General features: G+C 36.5%; 1 protein-coding gene across 4 annotated transcripts in view; it reads left to right on the top strand.

Annotated features, from left to right (window-relative positions):
* plekha1b (pleckstrin homology domain containing, family A (phosphoinositide binding specific) member 1b) overlaps window positions 1-21,052 on the top strand; it is an 83,876-nt gene that overhangs the window by 54,192 nt on the left and 8,632 nt on the right. For 2 of the 4 annotated variants that reach the window (XM_043712677.1, XM_043712674.1), the window contains exons 3-11: window positions 573-629; window positions 6,166-6,211; window positions 6,669-6,766; window positions 7,982-8,116; window positions 9,123-9,260; window positions 10,102-10,170; window positions 12,419-12,483; window positions 16,297-16,360; window positions 19,397-19,483. In XM_043712677.1, coding sequence (XP_043568612.1) covers window positions 573-629; window positions 6,166-6,211; window positions 6,669-6,766; window positions 7,982-8,116; window positions 9,123-9,260; window positions 10,102-10,170; window positions 12,419-12,483; window positions 16,297-16,360; window positions 19,397-19,483 — 759 coding nt within the window. Of the gene's footprint in view, window positions 1-572; window positions 630-6,165; window positions 6,212-6,668; window positions 6,767-7,981; window positions 8,117-9,122; window positions 9,261-10,101; window positions 10,171-12,418; window positions 12,484-16,296; window positions 16,361-19,396; window positions 19,484-20,445; window positions 20,517-21,052 lie in introns of all 4 variants that reach the window. The other 2 variants (XM_043712675.1, XM_043712676.1) reach the window with 2 other exon arrangements.

Consider the following 21,052-nt stretch of genomic DNA (forward strand, 5'->3'; position numbering starts at 1 on the left):
AATACAATGTGAATGATAAAGTGGTACTAGTTCTATATGTATTTTAGTGATGCGCAAGTATGCATTTCAACTCAGCAATTCATTGCTGCTTTTTGAACCTACTTATTTAATACCAGGAACAAAACAGTTTGTACAAACTCAATTTAGTCATTCTCGGCAGATTTTAACAAATGTTTGTTTTTAATGATTTAAGAAAATTTCTGGAGCTTGAAGACACCTTTTTAATAGAACAATTGAAACTGTAAATTTGCATGTCAGGATATTTTAAATTCTAAAAGATAATGATTTTATTCTATGAATGGTTCTTGCATAAGACCTTAGTTTGTCATCGAATAAAATGTAACAAAAACACCTTGGTTTGGTTGTTCAGTAATTCATGGTAGTTTACATAATGGAAAGTTCTGATTTCCTTGAGCAATTTGTCTCGTAGATACACATTTACAGCCGAGTGAAGGAAATTTTGTTAGGAAATGGCTTCATGACTGCAGCGCGTCTCATTGTCATGCTGATAAGCACGTTGTCTGAAAAGGCTGTAGCTGATTTCATTTTTTTTTTCTTGGCTTAATTTTTAGAATCTGCCGTCAGGTGCATCACACGTTGGGGCTCTTAAACTTACTTACATCTCAAAGGTAATTAACTAGTTTTGATGGAATTTGTTTGTCCTAACAAATAGAAAAATCAAAATGGTAGCATTTTGAAATGCGGAGAAATTCCAGAAATCAGGTAATTGGGCATGTTATTCAAGGTTGTATGAGTGCATCAATGATGATATTCTTATACCTCAATGTGCTGTATAAGATTGCAGGAATGCATTAGTGGTCAGATACAAACCCTCAGATTTTGAACGTACTTTGAGATTAACCCAAGTCTGGTGTTCTCTCATCTAGTATTATTTCCCAAACTTGTAGCTTTTCTTTTGAAATTAAGAGTTGTTCCTTCAGAAGCAAATTTTCATAATCTTGGCAATGGTAGGCAGCTATCCAGCTCGCCTGCCTATGAAAAGACTTTCCTCCAATGTGGAGCCTCATCTGACTTTACACAACTTAAATTTGTGATAACTCATCCTTCTGGCTTGACTCAATTGGAACACATCACTTGAAACATCACCTGTTACTATTGTGATTTTTATAAACTTCAGTACAAGCATAGGACTTAGAAAATAAAGCTTTTCAGTTTTGGGTCCATCTGCTATTCAGTAAGATTGTAGAGATTGTAAAATTATGGCTGATCATCTTGTGTTGTAAATTCCACATTCCCATCCCTTTGATTCTCTTACCTGACCAGAATCTGTCCATCTTGGCCTTATAAATACTCAGCAATATTGACTCTGTTGTCTTCTGTGGCAAAGTTCCAAACATTTCTCTCCATTTCTATCCAAAAAAGGCAGTACCTAATTTGACAACTGTGTTTCCTATCTCTGGACTCTGCTCTCCCTCTTTTCTCTCACCCCCTACTGCGCGCACACCTCACAATCATTCAGGACATGGGCTAAACACAGTCCAGTCCGTTCCAACGTGTCTATGGATGACAACCCACACATGCCAGGTATCACACAAGGAAATAGTCTCTGCACTATCCCTAATGCTTGTGATTGTGGAGAAGATTTATAATTCAGATTGTAGATCAGGTGGTCTGTTTGCTCACTGAGCTAGTGGGTTTGTTCTCAGACATTTCGTCACCATGCTAGGTAGCATCCTCAGTGAGCCTCCGATGGAGCGTTCTGTCCTGCTTACTGTTTGTCTTGGTTTGTTGTGGTGGGTGATACCCTTTCCAATTCTGTTTCTAAGAGGTTGGTAAATGGGGTCCAAATCTGTTTGCCAATGGAGTTCCAATTTGAATGCCAGGCCGCTAGGAATTTCTGTGCATGTCTTTATTTGGCCTGTCCTAGGATGGATGCATTGTCCCAGTTGAACTGGTGTCTTTGAGTATGGATACTATTGATCATTAGTCATGTCTTTTGGTGGCTAATTCATGCTCGTGTCTCCTGGTGGCTAGTTTCCTGCCAGCTCATCCAATGTAATGTTTGTTGCCATCCTTGCAGGGATTTTGTGTATTACGTTTGTTCTGGCTGTGAATTTGGGGACCTCTTTAAATTCATCAGTAGTTTTAGTGTGATTCTAGGCTTGTTGGCTACCAGGATGCCTAGGGGCTGGAGTAGTCTGGCCATCTCTGAAATGCCTTTGATGTATGGTAAGGTGACTAGAGTCTCTGCGCGTGTTGTGTCTTCCTGTTTTGGCACACTATACACGAATTGGCGGATTGTGCTTATCAGTAGCTGTTCCTGAATACGTTGTATAGGTATTTCTTCTCGGCTTTGTTCTCAGACATTACAAACTGGTATACGCGGGAGTTCCTCGAGGTCTGGCATTCAAACTGGAACTCCATTAACGCAAACAGGTTTGGACCCCGTTTACCAACCTCTGAAGTCGAATTGGAAATGATATCATCCACCACGACAAACCAAGACAAATCACAAGCAGGAAGAGCACCAAGAAGGCTCACCCGAGTTCATTGATGTTACTTAGCATGGTGATGAAACATCTGAGAACAAACCAACCAGCTCAGTGAGCAAACAGACAACCTCCTCATGAATGCTTTTACATCCTTTCTTAAATAAGGGAGATGGAACCTGTGCACACTGTTAGAGATATGGTCTCACCGATGACCTATAAAACTGAAGTGTAATGTGTTCACTTTATTTTCAGTACCTGCCATTCTAGAGAATAACATTCATTTAGCTGCCTTAATTTGCTGTACCTGCATGCTATCTTTTTTGACTCCTGCACTAGAACCTCCTTCTCCATTTAAGTCATACTTTTTAAAAAAAACTTCCTGCTAAAGTGAACCATTTCACATTTTCTTAAATTGTACTCCATCAGACATTTGCCTACATGGAGCCTATGTATCTGAAACCCCCTTGTGTTCCCTCCATGCTTCGCTTTGTGACAATTAAAAATTTAGCTACCATGGTTTTGCTGTCCTCACCTAACAGTTTAACTTATTCTAAAGAAAAAAGCTGAGGCCCCAGCACAGGAACCTGTGGCACTTTTCTTGTCTCACCCTGCCAACTGGGAAAAAAAACTATATGTAGATTTTGTTTTCTGCCCGCCAATGTTCTATTCATACTTGCATGTTATTCTCAACACCATTTGCTTCTACATGCACAATTAGTCTTGTGTCGCATCTTGTCAAATGTTTTCTGAAAATCCAAGAAGTGTATCCATGGCACAAATTATTCCCTCAAAGTTCTCTCTAAATTTGCTAAACGTGATTTTATTTTCACACAACCATGTTGAGTCTTCCTGATTGAGTTTTTTTGAAGTGCCCAACTCTAACCATCTTTTAATAGTCAGTTGTCAACATCTTCCCGTGACCGACATCAAGCTAACTGCTCTATAGTTTCCTGTGATTTTGTCTCTTCTATTTCTTACATTGAGGAGCTGTTTTACTATTTTTCAGTCTTTTATAACCCTGCTAGAATCTCCAATCAGATCAATCTTTAGTTTATACTTCTTTAGGTTAACTAAGGTACTTGACATTGACAATTGGTCTAGCAGTCCTGCTTTGTGCCCTTTCTTTAAAAAAAAACTCAATGCCACACATGACATGGGATGGGCATAGCACTCCAAGTGAGACCTGTACAGAGATGAAATTCCTCCTCAAATAATTCTGTGGATGTGCTTGAGCACCTTTGCTTCTGTTTTATGGCACTGCCTTAAAGATCTGTAGATTTCAATTGCAATTGGAATTAGGTTTTGTATTTTCCATTGGATATTGATGTGATGTATTCAAGCCAAGAAGTAAAATCATTGTGATACGCTGACTTTAGTTACTGCTCTGATTATTTAACCATTATTAGCCTGTATTAAACCACTAAAGAATACTATATTTGGTACAGTCTGTTTTTGTATAATGCGATAGTTGCATTCTCATGCAACCTTGCGTTATAGAAAATCATGCAATCACAAAATGAGGCCTATGGAAAAAGAGTTGGGGCAGACCAGTAAAGATACTGATCAAGATCAAAATCAAAATAGTTAGTCTAACACAGTATAGTCTAAGTAAATGTTAAAATCATGTATTTTAATGAAATTAATATGATAAGTTTAACACTTTACCCTAAAAGACTAGAAGGTAACTTGAAGTGGTTTCTGAGTTTGCTGAATTACAGTACTGTATTAAGACTCCAAGAAGCATCATCCCTTTCAGGTGCAGTTCTGGGTGCAGGGTAACGGCGAAAAAAACAACTAGTCCAAAAGTGGTCGGCTATAGTTCATTTTCCTCACTATTTCTTGAGGGTTGGCTTAAAAATGGCATCTAGTTTTTGCTGTTTTGCCATCTTTTCTTTCGTAAAGCTGTTCATTGGATGCCAAATTACACTTTATGCCACAAACTGCTACCCTGCTGCATTCTGCATTGTCTTCATTGTCTTCTAAGAGCTGCAACTACTTCTCAAGTTCCCTCAGGATAGAAGAGAAAAGAGAAGTGGAAAGCTCTTATGGTGCTGCATCCTGGACTTGATCTTCATCTCCAACTTCAGTTTCCCCTGCAGCAATAAGTTGTTGTAGATCAGTTGTGGAGAGGTCTTCACAATGGGTCTTGAGCAGCTCCTTGACATCCTCGTTCTCCACTTCAAATCCAACTTGCTTTGCAATAGTGATACAATAGATTTTGATTGCTGGAAGCTTCTCTGAGGGTTCAGTGCCATTTAAATCATGAAGAAAATCTAGGAGAAACTTTCACCAAACTGCATACAAGCAGCCCTTATTGACTTCACCCCAAGCTGCCTCAATGAAATCACGAGCATTCTTAATATTAAAAGCTCTTCCAAAATTGCCCTCAGCTGCAATCCGCTTCCTGACTGTGCACCTTAAATAATAAGCTTTAAAAGTTGCTATTGCACCCTGGTCCATGGGTTGAATGAGAGGGGTTGTGTTCAGAGGTAGAAATAGCACATTAATGTTTTCAGAAAGCTTACCAAGGGTGGGAGGATGGCTTGGTGCATTGCACAGAATGAGGAGAATCTTGAAATCCAAATCTTTACTCCTGCAATAATTTCTAAAAACATCCTCAAACATCAAACAATAAAGTCAGAAAAAATTTGCCGTCATTCAACCTCTCTTGTTTGCGGTTGTTTGGTGAAGTAAATGCCAAAAGTGGACTCAGCGCACTGCAGCATCTCATGCCAGGGATAGAATAGTGTATTAGGAGTTAATAGTACTAGTGTAATAGTGGGAGTTAATTTTTTAAAAAAAAAAATTGTTCCCCAAATCACCAATCACATTACAGCCAAATCACATTGTAGAAACAAGCATTCTAGGAGAACAACCTGTATGTGTTGCGCAGATTTGTCTGATTTCTACCATGTGTGACAAGTTTTAATTTAGGTGCTTCTTTTTCTATCTTTTCTTACCTGACTTCTTCTGTGACATTTGTAACCTGTTGTTCTGTGAATGCCAGTGCATGCTTGTTGAGTGAAAGATCTTTTAACTTTTTTTTGTTCTGATTTGTTTGTTCAGTTATATTGTTGCAATCAAATTCCATGCAGCAAGTTATCACAAACAACCCCAGAAAGTGTTTTTGTTGAGACTGAGATTTTGGCGAGACATATGGAAGACGTCATTTGTTCTTTTCAAATGTTGTATCTTTTATGACCACTTAAGCAGAGGGCTGTACACCAACATCTCAACTGTAACGTAGTGTCTCTGCCAAGGTAGAACTTGTGTTCTGCAATGAAATGTCAACATGTTAAAGTCTTGGTGGACTTTGAAACCATAATTTTCTGGCTTGAGACAAATACACTACCAACTGAGTTAAAGAAAGTTATAGAAACATGTTTGAACTGTGTCTAATGAACTTCATTTTTGCATGGTTGTAAATTTTCCTTGTAACTAATAATGCACAGTATCTATCAGTGATGCACACTTATGTGTAATGAGCATTTTATACCGAGAGTCGAATGCAACAGAAAAGTTCATAATTATGTATAAACTTCAACAGATGAACTGTCATAATATGGCATGGTGTTAGATATATATCCTGAGGGCACTTTTTAAATCCCAATTTTACCTTGCACTTAATAGTCGTCTTCAGTATCTAAATTTACAGAAAAGACAACATGTACAATGTCTCCGTTTTGTTAACTTAGTACTTCTGATTTGTTAGGTCAGTGATGCAACAAAGCAGCGACCAAAAGCAGAGTACTGTTTTGGTAAGTATTTTTTTAAAACTCCAGTTTATTCAGTTGAAATAATTATTAGTCAGTGCAACTAATGATTTTAGTCATGTTACCAATAGGTGTATATGCTATATGTTATGAGCACACTCATTCTGTACTGCAGCATTGAAAAACAGTATTAATTGTAACACCTTTATCACAGCTGAAGGTATCCCACAGAACATAACTTGAATTACCTTCTAAGCATGGTTGCTGTTTAAAATTAACTGAATTGGCAATTTGTACAGAGGCATCCAGATGCTGGTAATTGCCAATTTGGAAAGTTCAACTTGCTGAGTGATTGCCATGGAGTCGACTGTGTTAGGACTTGTGTATGAATCCTTCACAGAATGTTAATTGTGCTTTTCAAAGCACAATTTGTCATTGACGAAACTATTCATACTTAAATCAGGTGAGTCTAAAATCAGGATTTTGACTTGTGTCTTAACAGTCATTAATGCTGGAATGCGAAAGTACTTTCTTCAAGCTAATGATCAGCAGGACTTGGTTGAGTGGGTGAATATACTGAACAAAGCGACCAAGATTACAGTAAGTCAAGCTTTTTGAGGTTTTACTAATGCAGCCACTAAAAGGATAAAAATTGACCCTGTTTTCAAATTCTATTTTAACCTCCATTTCATTCTGTGTCTGTATGGGTTTCCTCCCACAATCCAAAGATGTGCGAGTTAGGTGAATTGGCCACGTTATATTGCCCATTGTCTTCAGGGTTGTGTTGGCTAGGTGCGTTAGTCAGAAAAAATGTAGAGAGCTAGGGGAATGGGTCTGGGTGGGATATTCTTCGCAGGGTTGGTGTGGACTTGTTGGGCCAAATGGCCTGTTCTCACACTAGAGGGTTTCTATGATTTCTATGACTCTCCTTGCATTGCACCATTGGCAAATGCTAACAATCCAGAAAAGTTATGTTTAGGCACCATGATGAAACTTGGAGAAGTTGAATAGGTTTTTAAAGCAAGCTGAGAAATACTTGTCAAAATGACTATGAATTTGATAGGTTATTTTTTTTTTTCAAATGTTTTCTGGCATTGGAATTTTGCCATTTTTTACATTTTTCACAACTATGACAGAATTGTTGATTCTTAACTGCTGCCTAAGGTAGCCCACAGTGGAATTTATTTGGCTTTCATAAAATGCTTTTGTGCTTCATAATTTACATTCTGAATTAATTAAAGCAATTTTCAGAAAATCGCTGTTGGTATTTCGAGCTATTTACTTTGGTATTGGGACTGGTGCAAATTGCAAATTGATATTTTATGTTTGCTACCTTGGAAAGACTTATAGCTCAGGTTGTGGATCAGGTTGGTGGTGGCGACACATCTGAAATCAAAGCTACCAGCTCAGCAAGCAAACAATGAGTCCCCGTGTCTGCGTGGATTTCCTACGGATGCTCTGGTTTCCTCCCACAATCCAAAGATGTGCAGGTCAGGTGAATTGGCCATGCTAAATTGCCAATAGTGTCAGGGGCAAATATAGGGTTTAGATGCTTTTTACTTCTGTTAGTAATTTGTTTGTTTTCCTGATGAAGCCTACCTGTATGGTCATCAGTGACCTAGCTAGAAGTTGCATAACTATCTGAAAATATTGAGATTAGTTATTTATGTGAAACATTTTAATTGAAAGCATGTCAATGCCACTGACCTTGGATAATGCTATTAATTTCTTAAGTACTAGATAAAAAAAATTGTGTATCAGTCATGCTGCATATGTTACCAGTTGGACTGCAGCTATGGTTATGTTTTAAAACAGGTACCAAAACCATCAGATGTTCAAGTGACCACAGATAACCAAAATTGCCTTATGGAGGGGCCATGTGGAAGGAAGCCAGGGCCATACAAGACTGAAATTATTGGTGGTGTTCCAATTATTACACAGACTAATCAGGTAAAAGACAAAATGATCATGTTAATGTAACTATCAAATTATAATGAAGTAAAATCTCTTGTTGCGATATAACTTGTAAAACTTAAAACAGGTTGAAAGTTTAGACTTTATTAACTAAAAGTATGGAAATCAATATGTATAAACATTTTTTTTTAAATGCAATGTGTATTTGCCTGAAATAATTGTATGCAGAATCTTTGGCTATAAATGGATTTAATTTTAGTGATCATAGTGTGTAGGTCACATCACAACAAGCTGATAAACATTAATGGAAAGAATGGCTAATCTAATATATGCAATGGTGTTGTGAGGAATACGAATATAACAATAAACTTGGGAAGGGTGGGTGATCATGTAACTGGAGCTGAGGGATAATGCTGTGGTCCCGTCTTTTTTTTTTAAAAAAAAAGCTTTACGTTGCATCAGTTTTGCTCACACATTTACACAGGGATTTGATATTTTGTGTTTGGGATTTAAGTAACCTAACTTTTTAAATCCATTGTCTGTGATTTGCTGAAGGTGTTGAAACATTTGAAGGTGAATTTGTTTTTACTCTTGGGTTGCTACAGTTAGGTCTATTGTTATCATTTGTAAGATTCTGGAAGTGGTCTTACCTCAAACTTTGCACATTTATAACTTGAAAACATGTGGAAGTAAATCTTGCTGGTACAGTTATGTCAGCGTCATTGAAAAATTGTCCATTTCTTGTTAAATAGACTTTTATAATCGACAGTACTGCTCCCAATAATTAAAACATTTCTATTCGTATTGCTAATTTACAGACATGATTCTGTCTCAAGTTATGGTCAAATTAGTCTTGAGGTCTTGACTTGCATTTTATTCAAGTCAGTCTAGGCTGAAAGGATGCAGACAATGTGAATGTGTTAACTCCGATCCATCAAATCATATCAACAAGTATGACAAATGGCATTAACTACTATTGATAATGTTAGAATAGATTTTAGTTGTGATTTATTATGCCTTCAATTTTTGTCTCTTCTGGCAGGAGGGGATGGAATGTCTTGAAGGAATGGAGAAAAGTAATTTGAAACGTTCTCAAAGTCAGTTAACATATTTTATTGGCAAACCTACATCTGATCAAGCAATCATTAAAAGTGGTTACTGTGTTAAACAAGGAGCAGTGGTGAGTAACCAGGACTCTTTTGCATATTAAACTCTGCCTGATTGTAGGTCATTGCCATAATAGCACACGTTAATGTGATTTTTCTTTATTTTTGTTAGGCAGCTTTGTATTTTGCTTTACCTTAGAATTGATAAGTTCTTGATGTTTCAGTATGTTTCAGTAAGATTCTATTTAAGAATTAGCACCATGACTTTATACAACAAGCCTTTATAAACAAAGGCTGGAAACATTTAAACATTGTACAAATGTACCCTTTTATTCATATTTCAATCCCTTCTGTCTTTCAACTTAAACGCGAGGGCATAGGTTTAAGGTGAAAGATTTAAATGGGACCCGAGGGGCAACTTCTTTTATGCAGAGTAATGCATGTATGGAATTAACTATCAGAGGAAGTGGTAAAGGTGGGTACAGTCACAACATCTACTTTAATAGGAAAGGGTAATGGGCCAAACACAAGCAAATGGGAAGAGTTCAGTTTTGGAAACCTGGTCAGCATGGGCGAGTTGGACAGAGAGGTCTGTTTCCATGCTATATTACTCTGACTGTAAGATTATTTTAACGCAGAATGATCATAACTGAAAAATTAGTATTCAGCTGTTATAACTGAAGTATGAAAACATTAAACAAAGTGAAATTTACCTAGGTTGACTACATTTTGCTAAAACTTGGATTTTTAATTGTAATCTGCCAGTTTTTAACACTATATGTAAGTATTTGCACGCAATTATTCAATACAGTTAAAGTGAGCTTTTTAACTAAATGATTAGTATGATGAAATTTACCTAGGTTGACTACGTTTTGCTAAAACTTGGATTTTTAATTGTAATTTTTGTCTTTACAGATGAAAAACTGGAAAAGAAGACATTTTATACTAGATGAAAACTCCATAAGCTATTACAAATCTGATCTGGTATGCCACTTTTAATATTGAATAACTTTACAAGCTAACGTCATTGTGATCATCACGTAGTGATATCACTATAGTTACAAAGTTATGGAATCACTTACATAACTTTATTGATCAATTCTTACTGATAAAGTTGCAGAAAATTTTGCATCAGGAAACATTTCAGGCTGATGCAAATTTGCTTACTTTGTCCACCTTCAGGTTTCAAGATGGCACCTACAATATTTTAGAAGTAATGGTAAGCGCTTACTCACTGTATGTAAAGGAGTCTTTATTGGTATAAATGTTATTGCTAAAAGAAAAGTAATATAAATAACAGGTTAGTTAATCTCTCATTGGAATTAGTTTACTAATTTTACGTTTGTTTTATTTCCCTAGTAAGACAGACCTGAGCTGCTTGGTGTCATGTTAATAATCTTTAAAACCACTGTTAACATGTGAGAGTAGATAGAACATGGTTTTATTAATTGGCACCATTTAAGTAACCAAATCCAAATGTACTTTAAAAGACTGTTTTCATAACTGGTGCATTTGTTATTGCAACATACTGTGGCTGATTTAACCAAACTTCTGCATATAGTGCAGTACAAAATTTCATGCTTATTTGCAGCAGCAATCATGAGTAGTTGAATGAGAATGTATTCAGAGTGCCAGAAAACTTATGTCTCCTATTTTGGGGGGGGAAATTGCCTTTAAGGTAATGGCACGTTCTTCGGTCTACTAAGCACAATTAGATGGACTATTAAGAATTCTTCTTGTGTCCTAACCAGCACTTAATTTCATATTTCTATATTTCTGACTGAGAAATAATGTAGGGCATAAAATAACATTTTGTGGGACCTTGCGATATGCAATTTGGCTGCATTTCCTATGGTACAGCAGTGATTATACTTGAAAGTGTACTGTAAAGCACTTTGGGGAATTGAAGCTATCAAACACTGTATATAATTGTTGTAATCTCTGTAGATATAAACCGTATACAATACAGCTTGAAAACATACTTTGCAGCAAAAGCAGAATATTTTGCAACTTGGGGAGATCATCTGAATTTGCGATAATCTATTGTCAGTTTGTAGTGTGCAGGTAACTTTATTTAAATTTCAACTCCGAAGAATGCATAGAAAGCTTTTACTACTCTCGAGAGACTCATCCAGAATTGTTAGAACATGTTTAACAGTGGAGAAAGAATTCTTTCCTCTTTAAAAACAAATATTAAACTACTACCCAGAGTTTCTTTACTAGTTCAAACCTGTTGAACATTTGATGAAATTCACCTAATTTATACACAGATTGGAAAATAATATAGTTCATTATTTCTGTGTATAAATTTCCAAGAGAAAATAATACTTTGGTGCAATGTTTTTCAAGACAACTAATAAGTCAATTTAAAATCAATTGTGATAAAAGTCTCTCAACATTTAAATTATACTTCAACAGATCTCTCTACCTCAGACAGTGATATTACATTTGAGTTTAGTATCAATTTAGTGGAATTCCCAATGGTGAACATATGGATCAACTGAAATGATTAGCAGTAGCTTTGTTTTTTGATTCGCTTACTTTTGTAAGAGTATGCTTTACTAATTTAAAAACAAATCTGAGTCTCAGGGCTGTAACCATGTTGAATTATCTGCTTACCGTTGCTAAACTTGGTGACATGACACATGTTCCTCAGGATGCCAACAGACCTCTGCAAAATGGTCAGATAAAACTGCAGATAGTATGCAAAAGGAATGGTGAAGTTGGTTCTAATTTTAGTTCTTCTAAGTAAAGTAAATGTTGATCATAAGCCTCTTTTCTAGCTTTAAGTTTTGGTTACCTTGAAAGAATTGCAGTTCTGATGTTTCATCACCTACTTCTCGTGTATTCACTACAGGATTACATGTATTGATAGCTTTCTTTCATTTTCCCCCAAATTCATAAGTTGACATTGTATTTACTGAATATATAAATGAAACAGTTTACTATGCAAGTTTGCACAGTCCCTTGGTGACTCTACTTTGCACTATGCACTGAATCAAGACTGGTACTTTAACCACTTCCTGGTACATTACAGTCGTGAAACCCACCTTTTTAAATTGCTAATTGCAATTTTGTTGACTACTTTTAAAATGGAAACTTTCAAAATGAAACCAACATCCTTGTTAGACAATGCTGCATCCGTAAGTAGTAGTCTGTTTCCTTAAAGTTCTAAAGTATTTGTCTGATAGGGTGGAAACGTGATTTTTAAAACAAGTTGTTTTTCTTGCAGGATAAGGAACCACTTCGTAGTATACCACTTAAAGAAGTTATTAAGGTTCAGGAGTGTAAACAAAGGTTAGTGTTATCCTGTTACATGAGAGCAGGAAATAGCCTCTATTTAAATCAATTGTGTTAGTTATAGCTCAATTGATCATTTATTCCATCACTCTTGCTGGGTCAAAATTCTGGAACTCTGATGCTAAATGTATTCTGGGTGTACTTACACGAAGACAATTGAAAGGGCAGGTACTCCGTTTCGGGAAAATATCTTTGATTGGAAGATTCACTTAGGAAAACAAGTGGGGTGTAATGGTAGAACCCTTAGGGTGTAAGGGAATTAGAATTCCTGTCTGAAATTTAAATTCACATTTAAATCTTGTTTTTTGCAGTTTCATGACTTGCATGCTGGAGGTAGCTTGCCAACCAATTTGCCCTATAGGATCAATTGATGTAATCAATGATTAGTGTTTAACATAATTGATCTTAGAATTAAAGTTAATGTGACTCTTCAGAAATGATTTGCGTAATATATCTAATGTTAAGTGTAATCATTAAGTATTATCTCTGCTGCAAATGTACACATAGAAGCATTGCACCATTTGACACTCAGAGCCAAATATTCAAATATATGATGATTGCTGATCATCCGATTCATATCCTGAATCTGCTTTTGCCCCATAACTTGTACCCGTAAGAACTGAAACTACTCCTTATTTTGGCCTCAACCTATTTCTTTGGCAGAGAATTCCACCGGCTCACCATTCTGAGTGAAAAAATTTCTCCTCATCCCCGTCCTAAATGATCTACCCTGTATTCTTAGTCTGTAACCCCACCACCACTACACACACTCCTAGTTGGGGGGGAGGGGAGAGATGTGGTATTGAGTCCATGTGCTGAATTGAAAGGTGTGATACTATTCCTGGAGTGTCATTTGGAACACTACAGCAGAATAAGATCAGAAATTTGAGCATGAGCAAGGAGGTAAATTAAAATGGCAAGGAAGCAGATGTTCGGGTCAGTGCTTTACCCATATCGCTGTTCAGTCCACAAAAAAACAATCACCCAGCAGTTTTTGGTGTGCCATGAAAAGCAAAAATGGTAATCAGAATTGGAGAAGTGCAAATAAATTGCTGCTTCATCTAGGAGTATTTGGGGCCTTGGGCAGTGAGTGAAATGTTACACCTCTTATGATTATATAGGAAGAGCTGAGATGTTGTGTTAAACACTCATCATTGATTACATCAATTGATCCTATAGGGCAAATTGGTTGGCAAGCTACCTCCAGCATGCAAGTCATGAAACTGCAAAAAACAAGATTTAAATGTAAATTTAAATTTCAGACAGGAATTCTAATTCCCTTACACCCTATCTAAGGGTTCTACCATTACACCCCACTTGTTTTCCTAAGTGAATCTTCCAATCAAAGATATTTTCCCGAAACTGAGTACCTGCCCTTTTAATTGTCTTCGTGTAAGTACCCAGAATACATTTAGCATCAGAGTTCCAGAATTTTGACCCAGCAAGAGTGATGGAATGAATCACTCCAAATGACCCACTTGTACTTTTCTAAAATAGATGAAAGTGAATGTTCTGAGACCCCATCATTTCAGCCTGTGCCTGTCTCACTGAACATATTTCTGCCTACCCTGATCCTATTTCTTTCTCCTCTCGTCCTATCCCTTGTGTGCTCGATGTAACTCTTCTGACATTACATTATTTTAACTGTTTCTAGTTCTTGGCTCTAAATGCTACCTGTTCACTGTCATTCTTCAGTAACTGTACACCACCAACTCCCACCAGAATAGTCTGCAGGTCTGTTACGAGATGTGCCTTAAGAAGGATTTATTCTGTCCTGTTTCTTTTGAAGGAATTGGAGTCCTAGAGATGTACAAAGCTTTTTAAGTCAGAGCATTAAGTATAGGAGTTGGGAGGTCATGTTGCAACTGCAACAGGACGTAGGTTAGGCCACTTTTGGAATATTGTGTGCAATTCTAGTCTCCTATTGGAAGGATGTTGTAAAACTTGAAAGGGTTGAGGAAAGATTTACAAGGATGAGGGGTTTCGGGTGAGAGGGGAAAAGATATAAAAGAGACCTAAGGGGGGCAACTTTTTCACAGAGGGTGGTAAGTGTATGGAATGAACTGGTGGAGGCTGGTACAATTGCAACATTTAAGAGGCATTTGGATGGGTATATGAATAGGAAGGGTTTGGAGGGATAAGGGCCTGGTGCTGGCAGGTGGGACTAGATTGGGTTGGGATATCTGGTGGACATGATGTGAGGTGCTACGTTTTGGAAAGGCAAATCAGGGCAGGACATGCTCCTTGGGAGCGCTGTTATAAATTTTGAATGAAGCTGCTTGCTGAACCCAGCTGTGTAGCTAGGTCTTTTTTAAGTAGACAAAAGAAGCATGAGTGGGTGGAGTTAGAACAGAGCCAGGTTTTGCTTTTCAGTTAAAAATACAATTTTTGAAGAAGGCCCCTCCCCAAAAGCTTGTTATCTCCATACTGCTGGGTTTGTGTTTTTGAGATCTCCTGTCTATTTGCCTTTGCTGAGGATGTTTATTGGATGTTGGTATATTGGAACAGTTAATTAGTACTTGTTAAATGATCTACTGTTTTGTTGAGTATTTTGAGAGTTAAGCAATTTCTTAATTTTATTTTCTGTATTTTAACTAGTGTAAGAAAGAGTTGCTTAAAGCTGAGTAGTTTGACCAATTAAATCACATTTGGAATGCGATGTCTGGCACTAGCCTTTGAAATAAGAAAAGGTTAGGGTCTAGACTACCTTGATATGGTTTGAAGGGGTTTGGTCTGGTCCAAAACAGATTTATTCAGTTTTACCTCGAGCAAAGGTCTAACCAACATCTGTCGACTAGCACCCTCCATCGTCGAACTGAATTTGTTTTGTCACAGACAATTTGACAAGAAAGTGTTCATAATTCTTTCATTTAAAGTATGTTACTTTAGGTACTAGTTACATTTGTCTTTTTGTGGGCATGGAACATCCTTTTGTTTTAGGCCCTTCTTCCAACTCATTTTTGACTACGTTGACAATTCGGGTCTCCTCTATATTGCAGAGACCAAATATGAATATGTCGTTGCTTTGTAGAACACCTCCACCTCACTTCAATTTCTGTCCCCTGTCTGTTGCAGTATTCCAGTGATGCTCAATGTGTAGTTGGTTTTCTGTGTTTTTGCTTTCAACAGACCTGTTAACTATCCTACCATTCATGCTCCCTCTGGACAAATGTGTGTGTTTTTGTCAATAGCTATTGTCATTTCTTTACCTTTTTGTTCCATGACATTGTTTGATTTTGCCTTTGCAGCCCTCTCTCTTATTCCAAACCTTCATTTTAGTTTTTTCCTGCACGTCTCCATTCCCCATCCCAACACCTAACAAATTTCTATTCTCCTTGAGTTCTGACTTGGGGTATATTCCACTTGAGACATTCACTGTTTGTCTCCATAGTTGCTGCCAGATCTGATGACTATGTAAATCATTTTGGTTTTGTTTTGTATTCCACTAGTGTTTGCTTCATCCAGTTGTGGAAAGGTTTAGCAAGTGCGAAAACAATATGAAGTCAGCTCAGATCTGTTATAAACTGATCAGATTTAATTCACTGAATTTAAAATGTGTTTTTATGCTTAAAAGTATGTTGTGGCGCAGTGGGATAGTTTGGATTTGATTTAATTTCTGAATTGCAATTGCTGTCCGAACTGGCTAAGCTGGGTACTTTCCCCCAAAGAGGAGGAAGTAATAATGATTAATCTTCTTTATCAGCTGACGTTGGTAAGTGTATGAGTCAGCCAGTTTGACTGTCTTTTCATCTAAATGATATGGATAGAAAAATAAGATGATTATTTAAAAACAATACTTTTCTGTTACAGAGAAATCCTGCTGCGTGATAACTTGTTTGAGATAGTTACTAATTTTAGAACATTTTATGTCCAGGTAAGTAAGTGCATTACTTATGTTGCATAAAAGTTAAAAGTATATTTTTATATGAACAAGTACGGTTTGCTTAAACGTGTTTCAGATGAAAGTAAAATACATTTTGGGCAAAAAAAGCACATTACCATAAGGTGAAATTGTAATCTAAAGATGCATGTAATATTACCTGACTTCATTACTTCAAGAAGAGAATTAATAATCGCTCAGATAAATGTTTGTTAATTTGAAAGACTTGCATGAATTTGTAAAGGAAAATTGTTTCTAACGTGCTGGAGGTTAATGAAGAGGTAACAGCAAAGGTTGACAAGAATAAAGCTGTTGATATGGTGTACATGGACTTCTAAAAGATGTTTGATACATTGAACTTGCAAGGCAAATTATTGACTTTAGGATAAAAAAGGACAGTAGCAACATGAGGGTTCAGAAGAGCTTTGCCAGGATGATGTTGGGAATGGAAGGTTTGAATTATAGGGAAGCTGGATAGGCTGGGAATTTTTTTGACTGGAGTGAGATTGAGGGGTGACCTGATAGACATTTATAAAATCATGAGAGGTATAGATAAGGTGAATAGCAGGTATCTTTTCCGGAGGGTGAGGGATTTCAAGACTAGCGGGCACATCTTCAAGGTGAGAGGAGAAAGATTAGAAAAAAGATTAGGGGCAGTTTATTTTTTGTGATTCATGTGTGGACTGAACTTCCAGAGGTGGTGGTGGATGTGGGTATAGTTATAAAGTTTTTTAAAAAATAGGTAAGTATATGGATAAGAAGTGGAATATGGGCCAAGCACAGGCAGGTGGAACTAGTTTAGTTTGTGATTTTGGTTAGCATGGACTGGTTGGATTGAACGGTCTGTTTGTGCTGTGTGACACTAAGAATAATAATTAACTGCAGATTTTGAATACTGCTTTTAGGTTTTGATAGTTATTAAAAATGTGGCATACAATATTGAAGCTTATTATCTAGATTGTGTTTTTAGACCATACAACACAGTACTGGCTATATCCAGTCTGGCATTACATTCACCTATCATTACTTTTTCCAGCAACAATATTATACATCCTTTTTCCACTAATTTGCTATGGCACATTTTGTTTATTGATCCAAAAACCTGGAAGATTAACTGGTTCTTGACAGTTATCTCCATTGTTTTAAAAAATGCCAATTGTGTAATATTTGTTTTTTTGGTTTTGCTAAGTAATCTTCTTGGTGAATATATGTGCATTGGTGCAATCACTGAATTGTTCGACTTGTACCATAGCCTCTACATGATCATGACCATGACTGATAGGTACTAAGTCATCAGACTTCTTCTTTCAGGATGTATTCATTAAAAGATACAGAGAATGCCATATTCGTCTTTAAATCCTGTTTTTATGGTATTTTGGAAGTTGAGGAAAAGTAAGTACAGGAGAAACCTGACATCTGGCAGTATCTGTGGAAAGAGAAACATACTGGCTGGTCATACTGATAGGTCCCAAGCAATGCAGTGGGGTCTTGTGCCAACATTCACCATTAATCATTGACCCACTGATTTGTGCTTTTGAGATTAATGCACATACAGATGGGAACCAGGAAAACTTGGATATCTGAATTGTTAATGGAGTGAGAATTGGACTAAAACAGAGCATGCTAGGGAAATTCAGCAGGTCTGGTTGCATCGGTAAGAAGACCACAGTTGATATTTTGAGTTCAAACAGTGTTTGGATTTGTTATAGCTAGCTCTCTTATTTTTATAAGAAAGGGCTGGGTAAGATCAAAGTTCAGTTGCATTTTGGAGGTTACTTTGGGTGTGGTAAACATATTTGGCTAATTATTAGTTTCTACAGCTGATGATGTAATTGTCTGTTATGCAGCTGAGAGAAACCAGATCTTTTCACTTCTGTGATCCTATCACTCTTACTGAGCCATTTGCAGAAGCAACTTTTCAGACTATGCTCCCTTCTATTGTCCCAAAACAATCTATGCCATGAGAGTATCAAGGGACAGACCATGACACATTTTGCAATCTTTCTAGTTTTTATCAATTACTTAACTCTCCTAAATGATCACATAATATTGGACATTAAAAACTGTTATGAGTTTGAGCCATTTCAGTTTAGTTTCATGTAGTAGTCTGAATATTTTGCTTCTCTGGAAATTCATACTGCATATTATCAATTTGTTTGACCATTTGTCCTGAGCTTTTGATTTTCCTGTTTTGTATTTCTTCAGTCTCTCAAGGCAGAGTTCAAAACAAAGCATGAAATGATGTGATTCACAGCTTTATTTCATAGATAAATATACAAAGCAGTAGTTTATGATTAGATTCATTTCATTACAAAATAACTAAGGATGGCATGGACGGGTTGGACTGAAGGGTCTGTTTCCATGCTATACATCTCTATGACTGTATAACTGCATTTTCTGGCATCAGTGGGTGACTTCAGTTGAAACAAGGTAACTTTTTGACTGTTCTTCATTGCGCTCCAACTTTCTTTCAATCTTTGTAACTTTTCAGTATTCCATTTCATAAATTTCCCTGCCATGTTAATTGCCATCAGGAAAGGGATAATAGAGTTTCCATGGAATGAGTACAAGGTACTTTTCATTTATTCTGGCAGTATTGATGAGTTGCTTTTATAGTCTGAGGAAGTGTCACTGTTGGTGAACATCTTGCCCACTTTACCTAAAAAAAAGTTTAAGCAGGCTGCTGAAAGCATTCTTTCCCTAATCTTTTCTGGATGTAAGTTTAAATTATCCTAAAACAAGGTGATACCCAAAATATCTTAGCTGGGACTATTTGTACATTATATCTGGCATCCGCTAATGATGAACTAAAATTGAAAAATTTCCATTTAATAGCTAAGGCCAACGTGTGTCACTGGATAATTATTCCTGAAAACAAGCATAATGTCGTCTCTAGTTTGGAAGTAAATGCTAAATATTGAATGGTTTATCCTGGTAAAATAGTGAAGATTCAGAGTGGTATTCTGCTGACAATATAGAATAAATGAATACACATTTTGCTTCAAGTCAGTTGTGATTCTTGTTTTTTAGACTGACAGTCCTGAAGATATGCACAACTGGATCAAGGCAATATCTGGGGCAATAGTGGCACAGCGAGGCCCTGGAAGATCAGCTTCTGTATGTCTTTTTATTATTTTGTGCAGATGCTTGCAATCACTAATATTACAAGAACAGTCACAAGCATGGACAATATAATTTTTATAAAGTGAATGATAGAAAAACTAACTTCATGATGGCGTGCCTTAATCTTCTGTCCCCCTATCCAGTAGTTCTTAAACATTTTTTTTGTTTCTGTTATACTTCTGTTTATCAATAATTTATAGTGTCTAGAAAACTAGCATCAATTATATAAATTCTGTTATTTTTCTGTGGTTCCTACTTTATTGCATCCTTTATGTAATCAAAAATCTCCAGCTATTTTGTTAATCAGACATATTAAAATAAACATAATGCTCACAGGAAAATGTGATTGTTAGTAAAGTTGATATTTGTGTAAAATGGAAAATGCAAAACAGTGGCTAGAGCAAGTTTGAATGAGTTCACTTGGTGATGGGGCGTTTTTATGTATGTTAAATAGTGGTTTCTGTTCAAATGGGCACATCAAATATAACTCTGAGTGTGTTTCTTCCAGCGTGCGTTGTATATTCTAAACTGACCGTGTCAGTTTGCACTAGTTTAACATTGAATGTTGTGCTGGTAAAGCTCAAGTGGTTGAAGTTGCTTTTGCAAGTTTGTTCTCTACAAACAAACTATGCTGCACATGGATTACAGTGTTTCCTCCTCTTATTTCTTTAATCAAGGTAGCTTTCTTGGTTTACTTTCCACTAGAGATTACACAGTCATAAGTCTGTTTTTGTTTCTAGATTCTACAAAAAAATTATAATGTATAAAAGTGCAAAACATTTAAAATATCAAATCAATTTAGAAAATGGATAAGTTTGGAACTAGGAAATACATTGCTTTTGATTGGCTTTCAAAGATATATCTTAATGTGCAAGTCTATGACTGTGTTTTCTACTACTTCTCTGCTCTTTGTGAGTTTAGGATACTCTAATCTGAGCTTTGCACTGTTCTTCCAGATGCGGCAAGCCAGAAGGCTGTCGAATCCTTGTATACAGAGGTATACATCAAGAACTGGTGAATGCGGCACGTATGTGAGCTCTCATGTAAAACAAGTCTTTTAAGGAGGATTAGAATCTAGTAATTGCTGAGTGTGCTTGAAGCAGTTTTAGTCCTTTGGTTGGCATAAAATAGTGAACATTCAAACTATTAGTTCACTTGCTGATTAATGATCAGAAATTTAAACTAATACTTTTATCCACTTTCTCCTTCTGCAAATTAATTGAAGTACTTATTGATTTGAAATCCATGTAATTCACATCTACCATTGTGATTCCTTCCTAGCATGTGCCACAAGTAGAACTAGGAATATGCCATCAAATTTCAGTTGAAACTCTAATTGTATTTCTATGGCCAGACAAAGCTTCACTGTCAGATAGTTATATGGTTAGTAATGTGACTACCCTTCATTTCAATATACCGACAGGGGCTCTTGATAGAGCTCTGTGCATTGGAAGAGTATTCCATCTGACAAGAGGGATTTTTAAAAAAAAACTTTGAAAAATATGACCTGAGCTTTGTTTTCTTGATGACTCAGTGTCTTCGTGACTTAGCAAGGTTTGATGT

The sequence above is a fragment of the Chiloscyllium plagiosum genome, chromosome 22 (assembly GCF_004010195.1).
Source record: "Chiloscyllium plagiosum isolate BGI_BamShark_2017 chromosome 22, ASM401019v2, whole genome shotgun sequence".
Taxonomy (NCBI): domain Eukaryota; kingdom Metazoa; phylum Chordata; class Chondrichthyes; order Orectolobiformes; family Hemiscylliidae; genus Chiloscyllium; species Chiloscyllium plagiosum.